At 38.6% G+C, this 27,881-nt stretch overlaps 1 protein-coding gene across 1 annotated transcript in view; it reads right to left on the reverse strand.

Annotated features, from left to right (window-relative positions):
• WRN (WRN RecQ like helicase) overlaps positions 1–27,881 on the reverse strand; it is a 66,708-nt gene that overhangs the window by 23,764 nt on the left and 15,063 nt on the right. Inside the window, exons 8-22 of the mRNA XM_063294771.1 lie at positions 27,309–27,423; positions 25,354–25,750; positions 24,745–24,825; positions 22,995–23,124; positions 22,047–22,122; positions 20,431–20,498; positions 17,047–17,155; positions 11,118–11,186; positions 10,901–10,983; positions 10,287–10,393; positions 9,476–9,663; positions 5,922–6,096; positions 4,704–4,885; positions 2,501–2,602; positions 2,128–2,220 (exon numbers count right to left, since the gene is read on the reverse strand). Of these exons, the coding sequence (XP_063150841.1) occupies positions 2,128–2,220; positions 2,501–2,602; positions 4,704–4,885; positions 5,922–6,096; positions 9,476–9,663; positions 10,287–10,393; positions 10,901–10,983; positions 11,118–11,186; positions 17,047–17,155; positions 20,431–20,498; positions 22,047–22,122; positions 22,995–23,124; positions 24,745–24,825; positions 25,354–25,750; positions 27,309–27,423 (1,975 nt within the window). The remainder of the gene's footprint in view (positions 1–2,127; positions 2,221–2,500; positions 2,603–4,703; positions 4,886–5,921; positions 6,097–9,475; positions 9,664–10,286; positions 10,394–10,900; positions 10,984–11,117; positions 11,187–17,046; positions 17,156–20,430; positions 20,499–22,046; positions 22,123–22,994; positions 23,125–24,744; positions 24,826–25,353; positions 25,751–27,308; positions 27,424–27,881) is intronic.

Raw genomic sequence — 27,881 nt, forward strand, 5'->3', positions numbered from 1 at the left:
CTCTGCTCTTAACTATTTTATCGAGATTTGTCATTGCTCTCCTCCCAAGAATCAAATGTCTTCTGATTTCCTGGCTGCAGTCAGCATCTGCAGTAATCTTTGCGCCTAGACATACAAAGTCTGTCGCTGCCTCTATGTTTTCTCCCTCTATTTGCCAGTTATCAATCAAGCTGGTTGCCATAAACTTGGTTTTTTTGAGGTTTCACTGCAACCCAGCTTTTGCACTTTCTTCTTTCACCTTCATCATAAGGCTCCTCAGTTCCTCCTTGCTTTCAGCCATCAAAGTGGTATCATCTGCATATCTAAGATTGCTAATGTTTCTTCCAGCGATTTTAACCCCAGCCTTGGATTCCTCAAGCCCAGTATGTCGCATGATGTGTTCTGCGTACAAGTTGAATAGGTAGGGTGAGAGTATACAGCCCTGCCGTACTCCTTTCCCAATCTTAAACCAGTCCGTTGTTCCGTGGTCTGTTCTTACCGTTGCTACTTGGTTGTTGTACAGATTCCTCAGGAGGCAGACAAGATGACTTGGTATCCCCTTGCCATCTTTGTTTTTGATCATACCCATTTTGGCCTGGAATTTACCTCCGATGTTTCTAATTTTCTGGAAGAGGTCTCTTGTCCATCCTATTCTATTGTCTTCTTCCACTTCCGCTCATTGCTTGTGTAAAAATAATTCCTTATCTCTTCTGGCTAGCCTCTGGAATTTTGCATTTAATTGGGCATATCTCCCCCTATCACTGTTGCCTTTTGCTTTCCTTCTTTCTTGGGCTACTTCTAGTGTCTCAGCAGACAGCCATTTTGCCTTCTTGGTTTTCTTTTTCTTTGGGATGTATTTTGTTGCTGTCTCCTGAACAATGTTCCAAACTTCTGTCCGTAGTTCTTCCGGGACCCTATCTACTAAATCCAGTCCCTTAAATCTATTCTTCACCTCCACCGCATATTCATTATGCAGTGGAGGCGAAGAATATAGACTATAGACTACCTTTCTATAAAAAACAGATCAGTAACAGTATAATAAAGATACAAAATAAGATTAAACAATGCATTTAAAGACACAGATATGAAATAAAAACACACATAAAACACACACAGAGAGATTATCATCATTCTAGAAACAATTCACAAGCTATGACCAAAGTTGATTCCTTTTTTAAAAATGGAAGAACAACAGGGACGAATGGGAACTGCCAAGAGAGCATGTTCCATAATTGGGAATGACACAGAAGCCCCTCTTCTGTCTGTGTGCCAAGCAAGAGACTGAAAGTAGAGAAATCTTTTAAAAGGTGTCCTGAATATTTTAATGTCTAAACAGGATCAAAGTGAAACAGATGATCTCTCAAACAGTCAAGCCTAAAGCACTCAGGGCTGTAAATATTAAAACACCTTACATGAAGCCAGTTCCTAACAACTGGAAATCAGTTTAGATCTTTCAATACAGGCAAGATAGGGACCCAGTGATTCTGCACTGGTTGAATGTCCATTGGCTTCATTTTGTATGAAGGAAATCATCTGGACACTTTTCAGGGATAACTGTACACTGAACACATTGCAATAGTCATTGCGATGTTACCACTGCCTGGATTGATGGTTGCCAGATCTGACTGGTTTAATTGCCACCGGAAGGCAGCCTCATAAACTTCTAGCATGTCTTCTCCTCTGTCCCGTGCATCTCAGCTGCATTTTCCCCGAACTGGGAAATCCAAGCACTTTAGCTTGTATGAAATGGGGTAGGTGGTCCAGTGTCAGAGGAGACAACAGCAACATGGGTTCAAAAATTTTCATATCTATCAAGGTCCCTAGATAACCCTGGCCAGGTCACTATGACTTACCTTAACCCACTCCCCAGATTTATTGTGAGAATAAAATGGAGAAAATCTATGTACGGCACCTTAATTCTTTAAATTATAAATGTGAAACAGTAATAATAAAAATAAAATAAAATAATGTTCTGTGAGTTAGCTTTTGACAGTGAATGACTGAATGGCATACCACACAAACTGATATATTCTTTACCTTAAAAGTAACGACATTTTAAGAATACTTTATTAGCAGAGAGCCATTATCCCTTTTATCTGTTGAGAGAACATAGTTCCAAATCTTAAATCTTTTGGGTGCAACATTTACCTCGATCTGCAATTATCACAACATTTTCCTGTTCCCATGATGCCTGACGATGCCTTTCGGAGTTGTTTGTCTTCAAAATGAGACAAGATGATTCTACCCGAGAGAACGTTGGGAATTAAATAAAAGAACAAGAATGTACATGTTAAATTCATTGAAGAAAACAATGAGCTGAAATCATCATCATTAATTAGTTCACATAGGAGCTAATTATTTGTCCTTGAATCATCCTGAGACATATTTTTTTTCGAAGTGTGAAACTGATGGTGCAAGCGCAAAAATCCACCAGAATCTTTCTGTGACTTTTCGAAACTTCACTCAGTTTTACTGAGAGCTCCTGTTTGTCACTTGCTAAAATAGACAACATAACACTTACTTTCGCCTACAGCTGTTTAAGCTGAGATATTTCTCAATCTTGGCCATCATCTTCAGTTTGTACAGGCGAAAAGTATCATCACGTATCTCACTGATCAGGTGTCTTAAAAAGGAAAAAAATGGAAAAACCTGAAATGCTGATAATTCATTTGGTTCCTTCTGCCCCCTTGCAAAAAATGTAAATATGTAACAGGAAATAAATAAAAATGTATGCTGTTATACAACATCGATCGTTAATTTGCCACAATGTAGCAAGCTTTATATATATATATATATATATATAACTAACAGATACTGCCATTACCTTTAGCAGGGAATGCTGCTAAATGAAATGATCTGGGATGAAAATGAAGTAGGAGCAAATATGTTAGTGATTTTTATGGAAATGACTGTGATACAGGTAGTCCTTGCTTAACGACCACAATTGGGCCTGGAATATTGGTTGCTAAGTGAAGCGGTCCTTAAGTGAATTCAACCTGATTTTATGACCTTTATTGAGGCGGTCATTAAATGAATTACCACGGTATTAAGCAAACCACATGGTCACTAAGTGAATGATGCAGTTCCCCATTGATTTTGCTTGCCAGAAGCTGGCCCGGAAGGTAGAAAATGGTGATCACATGACTACAGGATGCTGTGATGGTCATAAATGCAAACCAGTTGCCAAGTGCCCTAATTGTGATCATGTGACTGCAGGGATGCTGCAACAGTCATAAGTGAGAGGACCGATCGTAAGCTGGTTTTTTTCAGCCCCATCTTAAGTCCAAACGGTCAAAAAACAAATGGTTCTTAAGCAAGGACTAGCTGTATGTCAAGTAGTAGAATTCAAATGATTACTAAAATGTTAGTATCAAGAAATTTTTTTGAAAAGGAAGTCACAGAATATGTGAGAATGCTAAAAAAAAGGATACGGTTGTAGGTATAGACAGTATAACTGGAGAAATGTGAAGATGATGTTTGCTTATGGAAAAGCTGCAAAACATATTTAATATATGAGTAAAGAGTACATTTCTGCCTGACAGTTGAAGGAATGTCATTACTGTTCCCCTATCAAAGAGAAAAGCAAGAGTGAAAAATTACATTAAATTAGATTAAATGTCCCTAGGAAGACGTTTGACAGAGTTCTAACTGAAAAGGTTCAGGAGGTGACCATAAGCGAAATTAGCACAGTGTAGCTTTATGATGAGCAAGGAGCATGAACAGATTTTTTCTGAGAATGCACGAATATGAAAAGAAAATGTATTGTTCATTTGTTGATTTAGAAAGGTCATATTATAAAGTTTGAATTGTGGAATATTCTCCACAATTATGTTCACGATTGGTTGCTTAATGTGATAAGCTCAGTGTATGATGGGAGTAAAGAATGTATGCAAATGAATGGAATGCTTACTAAACAGTCCAGCACTGAAGAGTGACTAAGACAAAGATGTGTGATGTCCCCTTGGCTGTTTAATGTATTTATAGATAAAAATACAAGGAATGTTTGTGATGCTGGTAGAGAGGTATCAGTTGTGGATGTGAATTTATGAGTACTTTTGTATACAGATGTTGTTGTATGGTTAGCTGAGATCCTGAATGATTCTCAACGTAAGCTAGACTGTAATATGCAAAAAGGCATATGGGCCTGTGCTTTATATAATGTTGCCTGCCCCTCAAGAGAAGTGTGCATATTTATTTAGTTATTGAATTAATATGTTGCCAAGTCATTAAAAGGACCCACAGCAATTATTGTATGTATGTATCAAATTTAAAAAATGCTAGAAAATGCTCATTCTTGCTTTCCTCACTGCACAGTTCTAATACATGGGAAATGAATTATAGCATAGAGCTACAGCAACTCACAATTGTAAAATTCAAACATAAATGTAATAATAAACATGGCAAACCAACTTTTATATACAGATAGTTCTCGTTTAATGACAATTGGGACCAGAAACAGTCATTAAGTAAAGCAGTCGCTAACTGAAACTGACTGTGCTTATGATCTTACTTCAGCTTTCCTTTGCTTTACAAAACTGCCAAGGTTGTAAATGTGAGGATTGGTCATAAAGTTACTTTTTAATCACTGTCGTAACTGCGAATGGTCACTAAGCAAGGTAGTCACTAAACAAGGACTACCTGTAAATGTTTCAAACAATCAGCATGGTTTTATATCTATTATTTTAATATTTATACATACAAAGCAAACCAGAATTACAGTTTACCTATTGAAACTCATGTCAGCTGGAGTCCACAATACATAGCAAGAGGCTGGAAGCCCATCACGACCAGCTCTTCCAATTTCCTGGTAGTATGATTCCATTTCCTTTGGGGCTCCATAATGTATAACTGTCCGAATGTCTGCTTTATTAATGCCCATTCCAAAGGCTATAGTAGCTACTATACACTGGAAAATAACCACAATCCTCAATATCAATGTTATATTCATTTCACTATTAATGTACTTTTCAGTATTACTGTTTGAGTTGTATGAAGTATTTTTATATTATGACTTGTCCATACTTTGTCAAACTCAGCTTAGAAGCACAATGTCTGTCTGAACTCCAAGTCATTTATATTGTTTACTAAATCCAACACATATATTAAAAGGCCACTGCTCAGGACAAGAATCCAAATTAAAGCATCCCTAACACATCTTTAGCCTCTAAATAAACACATCCAGTGATGGGAAATTCACCACCTTGCACAATAATTGGTCCCACTGTCAAAGAAGCTCTTGGGAAGTTAAGACTTTTTTTTTTAAATAGTCGACCATAATCTGCCTTCCTGATTGGGGGAGAGAACCTCATTCATGTCTGCAAGAATCAAAACATATCCTGCAATACTTTGACCATACTCAAAGTATTCCTCAGAAATTCTATATAAAATAAAGTTTTAAACTTCCTGATATTAGTCAGACTGACTAGCTTGTCTCCTGGGTCCTCCTGTTAAAAGATAGGAACCATTCTCGGAACATTGATATATGCATAAAACTCATGACCTTTTTAAAAAAAAAAAATCTAATGCATAAATTAAACCAGATTACATAAAACAGGGTTTGAACATAAATTATTGGCATTTATATGGCACATTTATAAATAATGTACAAACATATATTGCTCCAAAAGAAATAGGGCGCAAATGTAGCTATACTAAACACAATTAAGCAAGAGTAAGTTCTGAAATAATCAATAAAAGACAATAGAAAGAAGCATGTAGCCAGATCCTATGCATAAGAAACACTGAAGTACTGTTGAATTCAGTAAGACATACTGTACAGAGAATGTACGAATTTCAGTAAGACAACCATAACCAACTTTTATTGACTTGTGAGTCCTGAATTTGGAAAAAAAAAAGATTTTTCTTCCAGATATTTAATATGGAAAGCTTCTTCCATACATTTCTTTTGCCCAAACTATGTAACAAGTGAAGTTCTTCCATACCTGAATTTCATCTCTCATGAATTTATGGTGGACAGCTCGTCTTGCCTTGATTCCCATGCCAGCATGGTATATACCACAAACAAGATTTAATTTTCTTAGCTCTACAGCTACTTGTTCAGTCACCTTCCTTGATGGACAGTAAACAATAGTGGGGCCTTCAAATTCATAAGTAGACCTAAGAATTAGTAAAATAAGTGGAAAGCGTCTGTATGTCAGTTTTTTCATTAGAATAGCTGATTCACTGATTATTCTGTGATAGATGTTAATGTCAATTTAAAGATTTCCTACTTTAAAATTGTTTTTACCCCCAAAACATTTTCACATGTCAGGCCTTCAAGGTAGACCCAATTAGGAAACCAAAACCATGTAAGCCAATACTACTTTTATTGTAAAGTTATAGTAATAGAACCTTGCAAGTCTGAATATGCCTCCCCACTCCTCCCTTTATCTTTGTGTGAACTAGGAAGGGGTTTGTCTGAGACATTTACATACATTACATTTCTGCCCCAGACACAGGTGTTTTTTTTATCTGACCATTGCCTTGACAGCAGCTCTTCCTACTGTCCCTCAAGGCCATTTCCTCTTCCCTCTACATCACATGGGAAAAATATTGACTAGTAATATGACTTAAGTATTAGCAACAAATTTGTATAACTAAATTTACTCTTTATTTTACTAAAAAGCATTATGTGAAAGCTTCAGGTGACAAAGACTCGATGGGCAGTTGAAGTCAAAATGTATGGACCCATCTGTTGATGACCATGATATATGAAAGATTACAACTTGTAATGTAAGAGGAATAAATATAAAGAGAATAAATGAATGCATGAATTGGATGAAAAAATAGGTATGCTGTATGTCTGTGAAACTAAGAGAGGGGAAGGATGTAATAGATCTGGATGAAGGTGGTCTGATCTTACGAAGTGGAACTGATGAATACATGCAGGAAATGAAGCTAAAGGATTACAAATGTAAGGTCTAAAATTAAGGTCAGAAAGTAAAACTTAGTGTGAACTTAGTTGCTGTTGGAAAGTAGAAATTTATAGGTTGGTGATAATTGCACGTTTAGTGACTATGATAATAAAGAATATAGAAAGAGTTTGAGGAAAACTATGCAAAATATTGAATGAATGTGATCCAGAGCAAAGATCAATCTGTTACATGCTGTGGATGCATGGATGAAAATAGTAACAGAGTACAAAAAAGTGTTATTAGGTCATTTGGAAACCCAAGAATGAATGAGAATGCTAGCTGAATATCTGCCAAAAAAAGCTCTGTTTATTTCAAATATAGAGGTTATGCATACATCAAAGGAATGCATATGACACAGGAATAAAACTAACAGCATGTAACAAAGGGATAAAATTAAAAGCACAATTGATTTGTTTATGGCTAAAGACTGAGAGAACTGGTGAAGAATACAAGACTGAAAAAGTCTTCTGAATGTGGGACAGACCATTTTTTGGCAGAGTCAAGAATGTATCCTTGCAGTGGAAGAATGAATGGTTTGCAAGGATAGAAAGGTAATGACTGATACGGTGAATAGTGCTGGTGAAAATAGGTTTTTTTCCCTATTATTTCCTCCCTTTTTTTTTGCTCACTACTTTTTATTCTTTTTTTGCTCTCAATTTTATCACTCATGTCAAGTTGCAGAAAGTGCTCAGAAAAATGGGAATCCCGGAACATCTCATTGTCCTCATGAGAAACTTATATACAGGTCAGGAAGCCACAGTATGGACCAAACATGGTGAAACGGACTGGCTCCAGGTCGGCAAAGGGGTGTGACAAGGCTGCATACTCTCCCCTTATTTATGCAATCAATATTAAGGGAAGCTGGATTAGAAGATGATGAGCATGGTTTTAAAGTTGGAGGAAGAAACCTCAATAACCTGTACTATGCTGATGACACTGTCCTGATAGCCAAAAATGCAAAGGATCAGCAAGCCTTAGTACTAAAATCAAAGAGCCCAGTGAAAAAATGGGACTAAAATTATAAAGAAGACCAAATTAATGACAACAGGTAGCCTTAGAATTAACAGTGAAGATACTGAACTGGAGGATAGCTTCTGCCTTTTAGGATCAACCATCAACAGTAAAGGAACAAGCAGTCAAGAAATTCACCACAGACTTGGTAGAGCACTTGGTACAGCCGTCATGAAGGCCTTGGAAAAGGTATTCAAATGCCGTGATGTCTTTACACTTACTAAAATCAGAATTGTGCAAGCTATGGTATTCCCTGTGACACTCTATGGAAGTGAAAGTTGGACTTTAAAGAAACAGGATAGGAAGCCTTTGAATTTTGGTGTTGGAGAAGACTCCTGAGAATACCATGGACAGCCAAGAAAACAAACCAATGGATCATCAAAAAAATCAACCCAGTTCTCACTCGAGGCACAAATGACCAGGCTCAAATTATCCTACTTCAGACACATTATGCTAAGACTCAGGTCTCTTGAAAAGGCTCTAATGCTGGGAAAGGAGGAAGAAAAGAGAAGAAGGGGATGACCAGTAGCAAGGTGGAAGGATTCAGTTACAGTGGTGATGAATGCATCATTGGGAGACCTGAAAGACCAGGTTATGGATAGATCTTCATGGAGAAAACCTATCTATGTGCTTGCTAGGAGATGAAAACTACTTGATGGCACATAATCCATCAATCAAAACACTGCTTACCTTATCAGGAACAACATGAATGTGTGTGTGTATGTGTGTATGGAAAAATAATATTTTATTTTTGCAGATTCCAACTTACTTAATGTATATCCTGCATGGTGTCTTACATTGTGTAAAAACAAAAAAAAAATTGTCCACACAAGGGGTACAGCTTATGTAAAACCTTATACACAGAGGCATGATATAATGTAACATGATCTCTCTTTCTCTGAGAGCTTAAGTTGACAGATTCAACTTAAGATGAACTCCTTTCTATTTCAGTAGTATTTTCTCCCCCAATTTAAACTCCATCCTGACAAGAACACAAAAATAATGGCTTGCAGAAAAAAACTTAGAACTCTCATCAGATACGAGATTGGTTCTAGGTGTCTTCACACTGCCTTAGTCAGTCTTCCTCAAAAGATACACAAACAGTTCCTTGCTCAAGTGGGGTCCAGATATAATTTAGGAAGTGAATAAATAGCTTTACTACACAATCTGGCATCCATAACAATGTTTTAAAAACAGAAAGAAAAGGATTGTAATGATCAGTAACAACCTCTGTATTTACACAACAGATTGCTTAGAGCAGGCCTGTTTGCCAGTCTATCTTCTGCTGCTTCTCCAATGTCCAGCCTCCATAATTAAGTTTCTGTTTATTGAATTATTGCATTTCTGTCTTGCCTTTCCTCCAGCACCTCAAGGTCATATACACTATATTCCCCCTTCAAGTTTGTCCTTGTAAAAACATCTAATCTAAGGTAGATTAATCTGAAAGATAATAATTGACCCCAAATCCTCAAGTAAGCCAAACAGGGATCTGAAAATTGTTTAAAAGATTTATTCCATGAAAATGTTTGGAAACAAGAACAAATTGTCAAGATAACTCAGAACACACTTACTTGTCTTTCTGACTAAGGAACTGCAATAAATCCTGGATTATATTTCCAGATTTTCGTCTAACTTCTAGGTATAGATTAGGCCGGTCAAAACTAGTACAAGTAATGTGAGGATTTCTTAAATTTAAACAGTCTATTATATCCTTTCTAATGGAAGGGCTTGCTGTTGCAGTCAACGCAACAATAGGAACCTGAAAAGAAAAAAGAAGAAAACTGTAAGAGTGATAGAATCAAAAGCTGAACTTACTAATTATTTTTATATGACAATACAAAACTAAGGAATAGAAGATGATCAGAACCCTTTGATTTGAGTACAGTATTTAGTGTGCATGCACAACCCTGGAAGCCTTGACCACAAACAACTAAGGTACCACAAATACACAGAGTATATTCACATAGCACACTAAATCTTGTAAACTCAACTGAACCCAAGCACACAGCAATGTTACTTTTAGCCTTAATCACAATGTGTATCCATGGTCTATTCTTGGCTTAACAGGTTCAACCACAGATTCCCATTTATTTTAAAGGAAGACAATTCACTGTTATCCAGCACAGAAGATTATTTACAAAAACAAGGCTAGTAATTATGGGAAGTGTAAGGCATCTGCAGGACACCTAGCCAAGGCTAGAACAGTATGATGGACCACCCATCCTTTAAATCATAAGGGATTTGTTGTTGAAAACCAACAAAGAAGCAGCTATAACGCTCATTGCATGCGCGCACGCACACACACACATAAACACAGATACATAAACATTTACAGTGCCAGAAAATAATCACTGTAAATAATTGCAGTGATCATTTTTTTACCTTAGGAAGGGTTTTCTTTAACAACCCCAAAGACCTGAAAGAATCCCTGAAGTCATGTCCCCACTCCGAAATACAGTGAGCTTCATCAACTGCTATTAATGTGATGCCTAATGGAAATAAAAAATAGTCCTGTATAGTTTGATCACTTTTATTTCAGAATTTAGAGCAAAGGTTTGTCTGTAGAACATTTAAGAGCTGAAGCAAATGATCTATTTTTCTACAAATAGGGCATTATCTCCAATATCCTTCTTGAAGATTTTTGATCACAACTATTTAAAAAAATCATACAACACAGGGGCTTGTTTCTGAATTCAATAGTTAAAAGGCTGTGTGGGTGAAGCGGGCTGCTTTGCTTTCTGGAACTCCCTCAGGTTAAATCAAAGGAATGATTTTACTTATGGTAGCACCTCAACCCAAGAATGTGAAGTGCTCTGCCTTGACTCCTCCAGTCCCACCACAGAGGTCCATCACTTTGCTTCAACTGGATGTTTCACTGAAAATGGTGGTAGAAGGTTCTTACAAGCATGCATGTGAATTTGTAGCAGAATTCCAGTGGCTCTCAAAGAACACTTTCAAGGCTTTGCATAGCCATTACATCAACTATCAGAACTTACCAATTGCTTTGTCAATTTGCTGAAGCCACAAGAGGTTCCCTGAACAGAATTCTGGAGTTAAATAGACGACTCTATACTGGCCCCTACGTAAAGCAAAGGAAAACAGCATTATCTTCTGGTAGAAGTAAACTAACATTCATATTACATACAGTTGAAGTGTTGGTTACAACTTTATGACAGAGATCTCTGCAATAAGTCCCTCTGAGTTCCCACTTACGCTTTGATTTCCTCTCTGATATTTTTTGACTGTGCTGATCCAAGCAGGCAAGCTGGAACTCCTGACATTCTGCAAGAAAAAAATCAAAGTAAAGTTTATTTTATGAACACTGCATTATTTTTAGGTACAACTTTCCCTAAAATAAATTTAAAAGCTGGATTTTGTATTATATGTTAAATACAACAATTCTTTCCTCTGCCCATCCCATATGAATCACCTTGCCCAGCTCTGGAAACTTATTTCAGAGTAGAAGCAAAATAAGCTTAAAATTCTCTATGAAACTTTCAAAATTACATCAGAAAAAGAATTTGGAAGCAGAATGGGTGACAGGCAAATTCAAACTACAAAAAATAGATAACACTGTCATGCAAAAATTATTTTTAAATATAACGAAAGCCTGTTTTTTAGAAACTGAAAGCCGCTTTCTAAATTAAGAAGAGATTTTACCCCTCCTTCACATCTACCACTAAAACCTCTTAAGTCTCTGCTCTGTGATTTTTTTTTCCTTTTGGTAACCTAGCCAAGAACTTGAAATTTCTTATTTCCCAGGAAGAAAAAAAAAGGACCTATAACAGAGAAAGACCTATGTCTATTTTGCAATTTACTTTAACTAAATATTATATCACACAATACAGTCATGCGGTTTTAGAGAAAACAGTATGTGCAAAGTACCGTGTAAACAAATACATTCCAGTGAATTTTTAATTAAGTCTTATTAGAAGATGCAGAAATATGCAATAATATTTTCAAGGTTTCTTTACAATCTTTGATCAACTCCTAATCCCTCTCCATTTACGCCAAAATAGCAATCTGAGCATCAAATCTGGACAGCAAGAAATGATCCCTCTATTCTCTACGTTCCATTCCTTTGTCTCAAAGAAAGCACAACAGGCAGACATCCTCAGATGTTGTTGTTTATTCGTTTAGTCGCTTCCGACTCTTCGTGACTTCATGGACCAGCCCACGCCAGAGCTTCCTGTCGGTCGTCAACACCCCCAGCTCCCCCAGGGACGAGTCCGTCACCTCTAGAATATCATCCATCCATCTTGCCCTTGGTCGGCCCCTCTTCCTTTTGCCTTCCACTCTCCCTAGCATCAGCATCTTCTCCAGGGTGTCCTGTCTTCTCATTATGTGGCCAAAGTATTTCAGTTTTGCCTTTAATATCATTCCCTCAAGTGAGCAGTCTGGCTTTATTTCCTGGAGGATGGACTGGTTGGATCTTCTTGCAGTCCAAGGCACTCTCAGAATTTTCCTCCAACACCACAGTTCAAAAGCATCGATCTTCCTTTGCTCAGCCTTCCTTATGGTCCAGCTCTCACAGCCATATGTTACTACAGGGAACACCATTGCTTTAACTATGCAGGCCTTTGTTGTCAGTGTGATGTCTCTGCTCTTAACTATTTTATCGAGATTGGTCATTGCTCTTCTTCCAAGGATTAAGCGTCTTCTGATTTCCTGACTGCAGTCAGCATCTGCAGTAATCTTTGCACCTAGGAATACAAAGTCTTTCACTGCTTCTACATTTTCTCCCTCTATTTGCCAGTTATCAATAAAGCTGGTTGCCATAATCTTGGTTTTTTTGAGGTTTAGCTGCAAGCCAGCTTTTGCACTTTCTTCTTTCACCTTCATCATAAGGCTCCTCAGTTCCTCTTCACTTTCAGCCATCAAAGTGGTATCATCTGCATATCTGAGATTGTTAATGTTTCTTCCAGAGATTTTAACTCCAGCCTTGGATTCCTCAAGGCCAGCTTGTCGCATGATGTGTTCTGCATACAAGTTGAATAGGTAGGGTGAGAGTATACAGCCCTGCCGTACTCCTTTCCCAATCTTAAACCAGTCCGTTGTTCCGTGGTCTGTTCTTACTGTTGCTACTTGGTCGTTATACAGATTCTTCAGGAGGCATACAAGATGACTTGGTATCCCCATACCACTAAGAACTTGCCACAATTTGTTATGGTCCACACAGTCAAAGGCTTTAGAATAGTCAATAAAACAGAAATAGATGTTTTTCTGAAACTCCCTGGCTTTTTCCATTATCCAGCGGATATTGGCAATTTGGTCCCTAGTTCCTCTGCCTTTTCTAAACCCAGCTTGTACATCTGGCAATTCTCGCTCCATGAACTGCTGAAGTCTACCTTGCAGGATCTTGAGCATTACCTTACTGGCATGTGAAATGAGTGCCACTGTTCGATAGTTTGAACATTCTTTAGTATTTCCCAGTTTTGGTATGGGGATATAAGTTGATTTTTTCCAGTCTGATGGCCATTCTTGTGTTTTCCAAATTTGCTGGCATATAGCATGCATTACCTTGACAGCATCATCTTGCAAGATTTTGAACAGTTCAGCTGGGATGCCGTCGTCTCCTGCTGCCTTGTTATTAGCAATGCTTCTTAAGGCCCACTCAACCTCACTCTTCAGGATGTCTGGCTCTAGCTCACCGACCACACTGTCAAAGCTATCCCCGATATTGTTATCCTTCCTATACAGGTTTTCTGTATATTCTTGCCACCTTTTCTTGATCTCTTCTTCTTCTGTTAGGTCCTTGCCATCTTTGTTTTTGATCATACCCATTTTGGCCTGGAATTTACCTCCAATGTTTCTAATTTTCTGGAAGAGGTCTCTTGTCCTTCCTATTCTATTGTCTTCTTCCACTTCCGCACATTGCTTGTTTAAAAATAATTCCTTATCTCTTCTGGCTAACCTCTGGAATTTTGCATTTAATTGGGCATATCTCCCCCTATCACTGTTGCCTTTTGCTTTCCTTCTTTCTTGGGCTACTTCTAGTGTCTCAGCAGACAGCCATTTTGCCTTCTTGGTTTTCTCTTTCTTTGGGATGTATTTTGTTGCCGCCTCCTGAACAATGCTGCCAACTTCTGTCCAGAGTTCTTCCGGGACCCTATCTACTAAGTCCAGTCCCTTAAATCTATTCTTCACCTCCACTGCATATTCCTTAGGAATATTAGTGAGCTCATATCTAGCTGATCTGTGGGTCTTCCCTAATCTCTTTAGTCTGATCCTAAATTGTGCAAGAAGAAGTTCGTGATCTGAACTACAGTCAGCTCCAGGCCTTGTTTTTACCGACTGTACAGATGTCCGCCACCTTTGGCTGCAAAGGATGTAATCAATCTGATTTCGGTGTTGTCCATCTGGTGAAGTCCATGTATAAAGCCGTCTCTTAGGTTGTTGGAAGAGAGTGTTTGTTATGCAGAGTGAATTGTCTTGGCAAAATTCTATCAGCCTGTGTCCTGCTTCGTTTTGTTCTCCCAGGCCATACTTACCTGTAATTCGAGGTGTCATTTGACTGCCCACCTTAGCATTCCAGTCTCCTGTGATGAAAATAACATCTCTTTTAGGCGTGTTGTCCAGTAGGTGCTGCAGATCCTCATAGAACTGCTCTACTTCAGCTTCTTCAGCATTTGTGGTTGGGGCGTATATTTGGATCACTGTGATGTTAGATGGCTTGCCCTGAATTCAAATTGAGATCATTCTGTCGTTTTTTGGGTTGTATCCAAGCACTGCTTTAGCCACTTTACTATTAATTATGAAGGCTACTCCATTTCTTCTGTGGTCCTCTTGTCCGCAGTAGTAGATCTGGTGGTCATTTGATGTGAAGTGGCCCATTCCAGTCCATTTCAGTTCACTGACGCCCAAAATGTCTATCTTAAATCTTGACATCTCACCAATAACCACATCCAATTTGCCCTGGCTCATAGATCTTACATTCCAGGTTCCAATGGTGTGTTGATCCTTAGAACATCGGATTCGCCGTTCACCACCAGCACCGTCGGCCGCTAGCTGTCCTTTCGGCTTTGAGCTAGCTGCGTCATCACGTCTGGGGCTAGTTGAACTCATCCTCTGTTCCTCCCCAGTAGCATTTTGACCATCTTCCGACCTGGGGGTCTCATCTTCCGATGGTATACCGACATATCTCTGGTTGTACTGATCCATTTAGTTTTCACGGCAAGAATACTGAGGTGGGTTGCCATTACCTTCCCCAGGGATCGCATTTAGTCTGACCTCTCTGTCATGACCTTCCCGTCTTGGGTGGCCCTTCACGGTTTAGCTCATGGCATCATTGAGGTGCTCAAGCTCCAGCACCACGACAAGGTAACGATCCTTTGTTGAAGATCCTCAGATAATTAGGACCAAATGCATAAATGAAAAGCACGCTGTTTACCTTTTTTTGTATATGTGATGTGGACATTTTGGTGAGGCAAATCTTTTCCATAGATCTGTATATCTTAAGGATATGCAACATGGAATCTCATGGTGACTGCCAGGCTCTGTGCTCCACATGATTTTAATTGTTACAAATTTAATTAATTAAAAAATTAATTAATCTCCAGCATCTAATTTCAAGAATGCCTCTCAGCCCCATGTAAGCCCATAGGTATTCTTGGAAATTATTTTAAATAATAATTTGGTTCAACACTTTGTCTGAGGTATTCTGTGAGGTATTCACAGAAAACAAGTCAAGATAAGAACATCCTTGGGAATGAGAAGGAGTGACGTGAAGCAAATTCACCAGTTTGGCTGAGAATATATGTCTCAGGGTTGAAATGTTGGGTTCCTTGTGACCTTCCCTGCTGGCTTCCCCAGTGACTTTGCTTGTGGGAAGCCGGCAGGGAAGGTCACAAATTGCAATCATGTGACTGGGATGCTGCAATGGTCATAAGTGCAAGCCTTTTTTCCTAGTGCCCAGATCATGATCATGTGACCGTGGGGGTGTTGGGATGGCTGGAACTTCAAGGATCATTCATAACTACCATTCGTTCAGCACCATCATAACTTTGAATGGCCACTGAACGAGCAGTCGTTAACTGAAGAGTACCTGTACTTCTATGGAGTCTGTAGTATGTTTGAAGCATGTGTTTTGGATGACAGTCATTTTAAAAACTAAAATCAAATAAAAATATTTACATAATATCTGAAAGCATTCCTTTTTGCTTCAAAGAACATTTTCAAATACATTATTTTCCTGTATATGTTGACAAACAATAAAAACAGAAAGCAAATCAGGAACACAGTATGGTAAAAAAAGCAGCCTCTCTTCAAAGCATCTCATTCCCATAGGGATTATCAGAAAAACTATTATTGTCCAGAAATAATGAAACATGTATTCTAATTACCAAATTTATTTCTATATCCTAAGCAATTACTTAAAATAATTCATCATCTGTCAAAAGCAACATCAGTATATTTTGTTTCTATGCAAGTTTCCCTTTGATTCTTGGCAAAGAATCTTATTTGTTTGTTTGTTTGCAGGCCTCATGGGCCAAGTCTAAATAGCATACAATTCCCCTGGTCTACAATTCAAGATTAAAACAGACAGACAAATAATCTAATTTTAAAATTAAAATCATACATTATAAAACCAGGAATCAACAATCAAAATACAAAAAAATGAATTCATTGTCTGGAGGAATAGTCATAATAAGCTAGCTGACTTTTTGAAAACCAGAAGACAGGGCCATTCAACCATCTGGGAGGTGATATTATTCCAGAGGAGCAGGGTAGTGACTGAGAAAACATGTCTCTGCAAGTCTTGTAGTTGACAATCTTTAATCAAGGAGACACATAGAAAGCCCACCCTGGTATATCTTATCAGGAGGACAGGTATCATCAGGAGAAAGCAGTCCCACATACATCTTTGTCCTGAAACAGGATGAATTTAAAAGTGACAGCCAGGGCTTTGAAATGCACCTGGAGGTCAGCTAGTGGTAGCCAGTGCAGCTCTCAGAGTAGAAGTGTCACATGAGGTGCACCCATAACTACTTGAGCTGCTGCATTCTGGACTAGCCTTAGCTTCCAAATGCTTATATTTAGGCATTAGACTGGAAATAGTTAAGGACACTACAACAAACATAGGGCATTTCATTTATATTTTAATCCCACTTTTCTACTTAGAAAGTACTCACATTATACTTACTTGAGTTGTAGTACTTGGTCCTCCATCAAAGAAATAAGGGGGGAGATTACTATACCAGTACCTCCAGTGCACATAGGTGGAAACTGAAAGCACAAGCTCTTTCCATATCCTTAAAAACAAAACACATTTAAACATAAAACCAGATAACATATCAGCTCTTCCTATACACAGCTTCCAAAGTTGCTATAAATGTTTGTGCGAGACAGAGTTACTATGGACCACTAAAATCCATTGCAAATGCTGAAACAGTGCAGGTTCCTTTCAAATTTAAACCCTGCAGAAAAGAAAATCAGCCAAGGTCCAGACTGGCATCCAATTTAATAAACAGCCCCTGAAAATGAGTAATGTAACTTGGAAAGACAGCATGGGTTATCCAAGCCAAGGTGCGACCATGCATGTATGCCTGTATGCAGTATAAAGAATAAATTCCCTTCCCTTCTGAAGGGTATTTAACAGTGAGAAGCAATAAGCATATCTTGCATGGTATAGCCTGTTCTTGGTACAAAAACTGAATAATGCTAATCTAAATATTCCCAATCAAATAAGGAATACTTAGAATCTATAAGATGAATCTGAAATTTGGAATTTATAAGCATAATAATCCTAAATGAGTTTATAAGACACATTCCTTGCCTATTTGAAATGGAAGCCAGGGAGCAAGAGAGGGCATGCATAACCTAATCCTTCAATTCCCACTTCCAGTTCTAATTACTCATCTTAACATCCTAAGGTTCTAATACTGTTCCCAGAAAAATTCAAATGTTGAGATGTCCTTGCCCACCTAGATATTAAATCTATTGTTGTTGCTAAAAGTATGATTAGGAATGGTACTATACAAGCACCACAGAGTTAGAAGGTGTTGTGTAGGTTCTTGAGTCCAAAGTCCTCCTCAGTTCAGAAATCCAAATTAAAGCATCCTTAATAGATGGATGGTCAGGCATTACTTGAACACAATCAGTGAAGGGAAGTCACCACCTCTTTTTAAAAAGATATAGACCTTTTCCTGTGTGATTCTTTTTCAAACACTTATTTTTATTTATTTATTTGTTTTTCAAATTTCTATTACCTCCCATCTCTCCCAAAAGGGGGACTCTGGGTGGATTACAATAAAATCAAAAATTTTAAAAGCATATAAATTACAGTATCTCAAACCAATATATAAAAAGAAAATAGATATAAAATCCAAGAGGCGAAGATCTTATTCATTGGGGAGATATCTATGGTACTAGCCACCCCAAGAAGAACTGGCACCCTCCCACCCCAGGCGAGGCTGCAGAACCAGGTTTTCAAGTTCTTCTGGAAGGCTGGGAGTGAAGGGGCCTGTCTCACCTCCAGGGGCAGAATGTTCCAGAGGGCGGGTGCTAATGCAGAGAAGGCCCGCCTCCTGGACCCCGCCAGATGGAATTCCTTTACTGGCGGGGTTCACAGCATGCCCTCTCTGCATGACCGGGTAGGACGGGTCAACGTTAAGGGGATGAGATGGTAACCAGGCCCCATGCCATGTAGGGCTTTAAAGGTCATAACCAACACCTTGAATTGGACCCAGAAGCAAACTGGGACCCAGTGCAGCTCACACAACAAAGGTGTTACGTGTGCAAATCTTGAGGCACTGGTAACTGCTCGTGCAGCCACATTCTGGACCAGCTGAAGCTTCCCGATACTCTTCAAGGGTAGCCCCATGTAGAGCGCATTGCAATAGTCTATGCAGGAGATGACCAGGGCATGAGTGACTGTTCAGAGGGCCACTCAATCCTGGAAAGGGTGTAACTGGCACACAGCACAGAGTTGCGCAAAGGTCCTCCTGGCCACGACTGCCACCTGCTCTTCAAGCAGGAGTCGTGAGTCCAGGAGGACCCCCAGGTTCCGCACTGGTTCTGAATGGGGCAGCGCAACCCCATCCAGAACTAAAGATGACAACTTCCCGGATGCAGAGGAGCCGTCAACCCACAGCCACTCCGTCTTACTAGGGTTCACCTGAAGCCTGTTGTTTCCCATCCAGGCCCCCACAGCCCCCAGGCACTGAGAAAGGGCAGCCACTACATCACTTACCTCACCCGGGATGGAGATATATAACTGTGCATCATCAGCTCTTCTTTCTCAGTGGTAATAGCCAGTTTCAGCCTCTCCCCAATGACTTAGTTTACATTCTCCTGATTATCCCCACTGCCTTTATTTGCATTTGTTCCAGCCTTTCTGGGGTTTTTTTTTTTAAATTGAACACAAAACTCAAGAGGCTGTCGTACCAATATACAATAGTGAGGCAATGACTTCCCATGATTTCAGAACTATATTTCAATTGATAAGCCCTAAAATTGTGCTTGACTTTTGAGTGGCCACACCTATCATTGCTGTTATCTAGACTTATATCCTGCCTTTTTTTTCCAGGAGCACAAAACAGCATAAATAGCTTTTCCTTCTGCTTTCACTACAACAACCAAGCCTGAGAGGTAGGTTAGGCTGAAAGATAGTGGCTACACTTGTACAAGATGCTTAACTTGTTTACAAAATTAACCACTTTCTGAGTTTAAACAACACATTAAGCTACCAAAAAACCTTACCTATGTAAATACTGACTAACCTCAGCATGCTGTGTAAATGCATCTGTTTATATCTACTTGACCTGATTACCCTTGTGTGATGTCACTCAACTTCCATGGCTGAAGGTCAAACTGAGGTTTGATCTCCCTGTTCCTAGGCCAATATTTTAAATGCTACACTATACCAGCTCCTTAGATGTGCAGATATAGCAGGCATAAGAAACTCTTTAGATCACTTGAGGCAGAAGCCCAAATCCTCCAACATCACAGCAGCATCACTTGCCAAACCTACAACTCATCATGGCTGCTTCATGCCTTGTCAGCAGGAGTCAGAAGCCAGGGGACTGGGTGATAAGGGTGATAATCCTTCAATGACTCACACATTCTCTAACAAAGTAAAGTGTCTAGGGCAGTTGAAGATGTTTTATGTAGAGTAAAGCAAGGAGAACTGGGAGAAGAAGGAAGATCACAGTCTCTCTGCACGATCTTCTCAGGCCCCAAAAGTACATTACCTCCTATTAAATATTGTACAATGTTGATTTCTTATTGCAGATTCATGTTTTCAGAAAGGCCAACTGAGAATATTTAGTGTGTATAAAGGGGGAGAAATGAAGATTAGCAAATATTCTTCCTGGCAGTGAAAGGAAGCTTACTTATCTTATGCTCCAATCCATTTTTATTGTACCCAACAACATACACAATATGAAAATATTCCTGCAATTCCTTTCCTGTGGGGAAAAACACCTACTTATACAACTATATCTAGTAACATTCTCAGCAAATCACCTTTTATGAGGTTTTTAAGAACCATTTAAATAACATTCCAAAACAAATCTATATAACTCACCAGTTGCCATGACAACTAGATTATCTTTTCTTTCTTGCAAAACTGAGGAGATCACTTTCCACTGGACCCTTGAAATTGAGGAAAGACCATAATAAAAATGTTCCATTTCAGCTGTAACACCTGACAAGACCTGAACCTCATAATTGGAGACTGCAAATAGAGATGCTTCTTTTGGTGATCAATTGTTGGTTTTCTTTTCCACATGCAGGTAGTCCTCACTTAGTGACCATTCGTTCAGCAACCATTCAAAGTTACGATGGTGCTGAAAAAATAACTTTATGGCTCATTTACGACCTTTGCAGCATCCCTCAGTCACGTGATCACCATTAGTCAGTATATGTTGTCCTGTGTCTGACCTGTGGTTTTTTTCTTTCCCCTCTCCCACTTGCAGAGCAGAGAGATTGGAGAGAAAGGGATTGCAAGAAAGTAAGCAGTTTGCCTTTCTACGTATCGAAAGCAATGCAATCGCGCTGGCAGCCTGGGGCTGGGAGCTGTAGGCATGCTATGCAAAGCGATTATAGTACTCTCTTGAAATCATTCTCTCTCTAATCTCTCCACTTTGTGAGGGAGGTGGGAAGAAAAAAAGCAAGCATTCCATAGGCACTCTCTCCTTTGCCTGACCGTCCCTCCCCTCACAGAGTAGAGAGATTGGAGAGTGATTTCAAGAGAGTAAGCAATGCGATCACACTGACAGCAGGAAAGGGTCAGGCAAAGGAGAGATTACCTACAGAAATTGCTTGCTCCCCCCCTGCAGATTGGAGAGATTGGAGACAAAGGGATTTCAAGAGAGTAAGCTGTTTGTGTAGCACACCTGGGGCTCCCAGCCCCTGGGCTGCAGTGTGATCACATTGCTTTCAAGGTGTACAAGACAGCAAGCAGGCACTTGAGCATTCCAAAGGGCAGGGGAGTGGTTAGGAGGCAAACAAAAGCCAAAGGTGTGAAACTGAATAGTCTTGTCTCTTTCCAGCCAGAAAGCACAGTCCCAATCACATGATTTCCCACTTAGCAACTGCTTCACTTTGCTTGTCCCAATTAGGGTCATTAAGTGAGGACTTCCTAAGTAGTCCCCAGGTTAAGAACCCCCCAGGTTAAAGATGACTCATAGTTAAGAACAGAGCCTATTGTAGCAAAATTTGAGTTAAATATAAAAATTCAAGTTAAATACACAATGGTTCAAGTTAATTACACAATACTACTTATACAGTATTATACAATAATACTATTCCAGCTTATATACAAATTCAACTTAAGGACAGACCTTGGAAAGGAACTCGTTCTTAACCCGAGTTAATATACAGGGGACTACCTGTATATAACCCAAATATGAATATATTTTGTTTTATGCCATGCAGTTTACACAATGGCAGTTTAATATATCTGCTGGAATAATCAACATCTTTGAGGCAAAATCCTTACATACTTTATTTAGAAGAAAGTGTTATTTTCAAATAATTTCCCTTTAAAATGAGAGGCCTATCTTAAATAAGCTGAGAATACTAGAAAGGAGGCAGATAAGATTTTCTGGATTTTCCTTTACAAGAAGAGGTCATCTTAAACTCAGTTGTCTTCCTTTTAGGAAAAGTCTTTTAGCCTATTTTAAAAAAAATACAACTTACGGTTTAAAACTTGAGTGACCAAAATACATCTTTAGACAAGCAATTTGCTCAGTGCTGGGTTTAGGCAAGCAGGGATCTTTGGGAAAAAGAAAACAAAAATACTGAGATAGAAAAAATACAAAAAACAATGATAGCTATAAAAACAGTTCATGTAGGTTGTTACTTAAGATAAAAGCTATTAAATTTTTAAATATTATGCATACTAAAAGACTAGCAAAGTGCAGCTTCCTATCACAGGGATACTGTTTAAGAATACTAGATACAATATAACTAGAGGCTAAAGACGTTTACATTCTCTTTCCTCAGAAAGTTGACATACATGCTCAATTTTCCCACTGACAGCATGAAATTTAAACTAGTTTAACTTGAATGCATCAAGCCCATAAGTTGCTTAAAAAAACTTCTGAACATCACCAGTGACTGGGATCATATACTGCATTAAGCCATAATGTTAAGTCACAATGTGGTTTGTTTGGTTTGGGCTAAAGCTGATATGCAAACAAGAATTAACAAATAGATCAGAGGCTGAGTTAGTATAAAGTGCTAAGGTGGAATATTTTTTGAGCCACGGCTTGTTGAAAACACAGCATCCTGTTTAACCCACTATGATTAACCATAATGAGTGGATTCACACATCACACTAAGCAAAAACACAAACCCTTTGATTAACATCATTGTGAGCCAAGCTGCAGCACGCTCAGCAAAAGCTTTGGCTGTTTATCCTTCTCTCAAATTCTAAACAGCAATTTCCTCATATCTTACAGAACATTGCTTTTCAAATATTCCTCTTGGCTGCTAAAGTCTGAAGTCTCTTTCAACAATCATAACTACCTGAGAGTCTCTTTAGAGATATGCTTATTCATCTGTGTGCATATATGCAAGCGTAGAGAAGTACAGATACTCTAGTGTGGTGGTGTGTTAAACTTTAGATCACAATTCAATATTTACCCCACATTTCCTCTTCCTCCTCAATGCCCTCTTCTCCTTCCTCCTCTGCAGCACGGTCATTTGGCTTCTCTAAACTATCCAGGCTAGAATTCATACATTTCAAATTGCTCTGGTCTGCATCTTCTAAAGACTGGAGCAGGGAGAATGAGTTAACATAGTTTGCACCTTCTGATCTAAAAGAATCAGGGGTAGACTATCTTCTGCAGCTCCTTTTTTATTTTTAATATGGAGAGATCTTAACTACAGTAGCCATTCAAGATAAAGTTACTTTACAAACAAATATAATTTATGAATACCTCACAGCTCCCATAAACTTTGGCTTTCCAATTGCTGTTAAAAGCATGGGAGAGAGAAGCAAAGCTATCTAGTAACCCCACTTGGTTGAAAGGCATTTTATTTCAGGCATTTAGTATCTATTTTTATTAAAACTCATGAACGCTGTTAGCTTATTACAGTAAGCCCAGTTATCATTTCTAAGATACAAGCCTGCTCCCTTGGCTTTTTCCTCTCAGAACAAGCTCAAGAAAAGAAAAGAAATTTTTTTTTTCACTTCTTTCTTTTGCTTGTTCTAAGAGGAAAATGCTAAAGGTTCAGGTCTGCATTACATGCTAAACAAACCCAGACTGGAGCCATGTATGATTTGTTGGCAATACTGAGGATGGAATTTGGGCATGCAAAGCATGTGCTCCACTGTTGAGCGCAAAGCTCCGTCCCTTCCCTCCAGTTATAATCGGTTTCCAACCTGCAGGAATGGAAGAAAGCACGCTACCAAGTTGCATAGCAGCTACCAGGAAATATATGGCTTTCTCTTTCTAGTTCACAAGTGTGGTGGGGAAAGTACCTCCCATACACATGTGAGCTGCATTCACTACCACTCCTATAAGATGCCCCCCTCCCAATACATGTGAACTGCTTAAAATGCCCTTGTAATAAAACATTCACAGCCAGCTGAATTGACCCTGAGTGGCAACAGGGGGAAGAATCAGCCTGGAATCAATGGCCAAGAAATCACATTTTTTATATTCACTGACCATATCTCAACAATAGTATAGCTAGCATATTGACCTAGTAGGGAGGGATAAATAATAAGGTCACACAGATGGGTTCTTCAAAAGCATTCCAACATTATGCTGCAATTTACACTGTTTCTGCCTTTTTCTTTGTTTTGTCTTTGTAACGTAGTAGGTAAGTTACGGTTCTACTTTTGTTCAGGGCTGCTCAGCAAGCTACCAATGCTTTGCTGGGAGCCCACGTACACTGCAGTTGTTTGCATGCTTAATAAATTTATGTTGTACTTTCAGACTGATTTTGTTGATTTAAGTGAGCTAGGTTTTGGCCACAACATACAAAACAGAATTTCAGGAAGATCATGGAAAAAGAATCCTCTTTCTACACATCAGTCCAGAACACTGGCATGTTGTCATAGCCCTTTTTGTTCAACACACTGCAAAATCAAGGCTGTTACTGATATTATGAAGCCCTACCCTTTGCTAAAAGATACTAAGAGAAACAAGAAAAAAACGTATCTGGAAAACAAAGTATCATGGCATTGCATGGCTGAAGTTAACTGATGTGCAATTGGACTGTTTCCGGATAAGAATGCTATGGAATAGCTATTCCAATCCTGTCCCTGAATTGCTTATTAATCATAATTAGTATTCTATTCATTAAAAAAATTAAAATGTATACATTCTTAAAATGTATACTTCTTTAAAAGGTTTTAGGAGGGAGGAAGGAAGATTTAACTTACCTTAAGCATCTCCATTTCAAATTCATCATCCTTTTCCATGGTATCAGGATGACTCTCTGCATCCTCTACAAAACGTAAATCCTAAATAGAGCAGTTCAAATTGGGTTTTTTTTCTTTTTTAACCCCAATGCACTGGTCCCTATTTTCTAATATAGGAAAACATTGCTTTTCAGTGAAAAAAATAACAAGTAATCTGAGCTGAACTTCTGACCTATAGTAAACAATTAACATTTCTATGGATAATAAAAATGTGTAAAATGCCTAAAGACACATTAATAATGTATTAAAAATCACATTAACGTTTCTGTGACAGTGCTGTGGGAAAGCTTGTTTTGCAGATGAGCAACCTAAGCAATGTAGGAGTAGAAAGCCCATCGGATCTTGATCTGACCCGAGCAAATCATTCTTAGGATAGGAGAAACAGCCTGTTTCTCCACTGTTGGAATGAAACTGACTTTCTCTAGACTTTTAGCAATGTCACCTGGCATTCCTAACTTATAATACTTCCTTAGCTGTTGTAGCACAGTCAAAATCTGGAAAAAGACCAGGATGTTGGTCACTTAAACAGCACATCTTTCCTCAAAAAGGCAATTGCCTATACAGACTTACTTCAGACAGACAAGTTGCATCACGTAGCATTTCTTCCTCAGCCTGACGTTCCATCATCTGAAGTTCATATTCAGTTATGTCTAGTGACATTAAGAATTCTTTTTCTGTAGATTCTTTAAACATTGTGCCTGAAGCATCCTCTGTGTGTTCTTTCTTACTCAGTTCTTCATCTTTTATATGGGGGTTTTGAACACCAGCTGTTTTATTATCAGTATAATGGTTTGACTTACAAATGATCCTGGAAGTCAATTTAGATACTTCAGCTTTTTCTTCTTTATTGCACATTATCCTGACATCGGCAGCTTTTTCCAGCTCCATTTGGCAATCAGATTTGATAAGTAATATGCTCCTTAGAGCTTTAATGTTTTCTGAAATATCAGCCAATATTTCTGTTGCACTATGGAAAAAAGTGAAATGTATTTTTTTTATTTATACCCCACCTTTCTACTTATATAAACACTCAAGACAGCTTGCAACATTCAAAAGAAAAATGCAACAGTTAAAACAACATTACATTAGTGGCATTAAAGCTCAAATCACAATTAATAGTTTGATGAACAAGGTATGTCTTTACAATGACTTTTGTCTATTCTAAATCACCTTCTAACTGGCTTCACTGGATGACCTCTAGTCCATCCTTCCTTCTGAGAGGAAGAAAAACTTCCCCCTGTCCACTTTTTCCATCCAATACATGATACTATTCACTTTGATTATGTACCCATTCGGTTGTCTTTTCTAAGCATCAGAGGCTCAAAGCCCTTCAAGTTTCCTGATCACATTTATCTGCCCTCTTTCACTTTTCCAGCTCTATTATGTTCTTTTTCAAATGGGGAACCCAGAACTGAACTCCGTATTCCAGATATAGACATGCCACAGATTTCTATAAGGCCATTTCAACAATGGCACTTTTCATCTCAACCCCTTTCCTAATGATCCCTAACACAGAATTTGTCTTTTTGACAGCTACCATACTCCAAGTTGATATTTCCACTGAACTATCCACTATGACCCCAAGATCCTCCTCTTGGTTAGTTTCAGATGGTTCAGATCTCATCAGAGTATATGTGAAATTGGGGTGGGGGCTGTCTTAATATGCACCATTTTATGCTTACTTAAACTGAACACCATATGCTATTTATTTGTCTATTCACCCAGTTTAAAACAATGGTTTAAACTATTTCATCCCAGAAGATTTGGATAATATCTTTATGGGTCTCTAACCATCTCCATCTCAGTCACTTTTGGTTTCAGGGGAATGGACTTGCTCACTGAGAGCCAAGAGCTCATACTATCCCTAAACTCATCTCAATACTTGGTCTTTAAAGTGGAAGATCACACTCAACTCCTATTCTTGTTTACCTTCCTGCTTGCTGGTCCCAACTGCAACCTCACAATCGTCTCCTCTTTTCATAGAGCTGGCAAGGACTGAGCTGTTGTCTGAAGATTATAACTCCAATCACTAGCTAATCATCTGAACAGCAAATCAGCTGCGATTGTAAGCTCCTTCCACTCAGACCAAGTGCTCAGAAAGCAAGCAAATATACCCCATTCAGTTAAAAAAAAAAGTCAGTTAATTGACCAAACAATTCTTCCTGAACCCAGCTGATCAGCTCCACATTCAGTAGTTCCCTCAAAAACGTTCTGTGGTTCCTATTCACTCTCCTGTTTGTTTGCTCCAGCCATGAGCTCCAACCGCCTCTCTTCTTTCTAAAGAGTGCAGACTGGGGGAATGGGAGTTTAAGAGAGTTGGGTGGCTGGGAGTACAATAGAGTACAGTATGAAACAAGGCTCATAAAGTTCCTGTCCAAGCACAGAAGTCACTACAAATGTAGAAATTCTGTACACTATTCTTTCAGTTATACCCACAGAAATAATAGTTCTTTTACTGCAAGAATGTACTGAATTAAATATTAATATTAACATGTACTGATAGATTAAAATAAACAGTATCTAACCTTTGAGTATATGCAGATTGGCCAAAAGTGGCAGGAAGGTAATCAGCCAAATCTAGCATCTCCTTGGACAAAGATGTCAATTCTTTTTTAATTTCACTTGACAGCAACATTCCATCTGTTAAAAAAAAGGCTTTTTACCAACTACAAATTCACCTGGGTTTTTAATATTGAAAAGGCACTTCCCTGAGCAATTAAATCAGTCTACTTCTCTCTAAATCTTGATCTGACTCCCAAAATTCAAGAAGTCAATTTATGGATTGTTAAATTGGATTATATAACCTTGGGGTTTTTGTGGGGTGGGGGAAGGGATGGGATTTCATGTTTTTTACAGATGCTAATTACCTTTGGATACTCATCAACATCTGCTCCATTTATTCATTAGTATAGTGATAATAACCTCTTAGATTATTGCATTATTCACAAAATCCAGTTAGCAGGGATCATAAAAGACAAGATACAAAACACCATGGTACCCACTAAACTCCAAATTTAAAAAAAAGTATATGGCCCCAAACTCATAAGAGAACCATGTCCTGAAACATTTCTGCATTCTCATATGCTTGTAAGATCTTT

The sequence above is a fragment of the Candoia aspera genome, chromosome 2, assembly GCF_035149785.1.
Source record: "Candoia aspera isolate rCanAsp1 chromosome 2, rCanAsp1.hap2, whole genome shotgun sequence".
Taxonomy (NCBI): Eukaryota; Metazoa; Chordata; class Lepidosauria; order Squamata; family Boidae; genus Candoia; species Candoia aspera.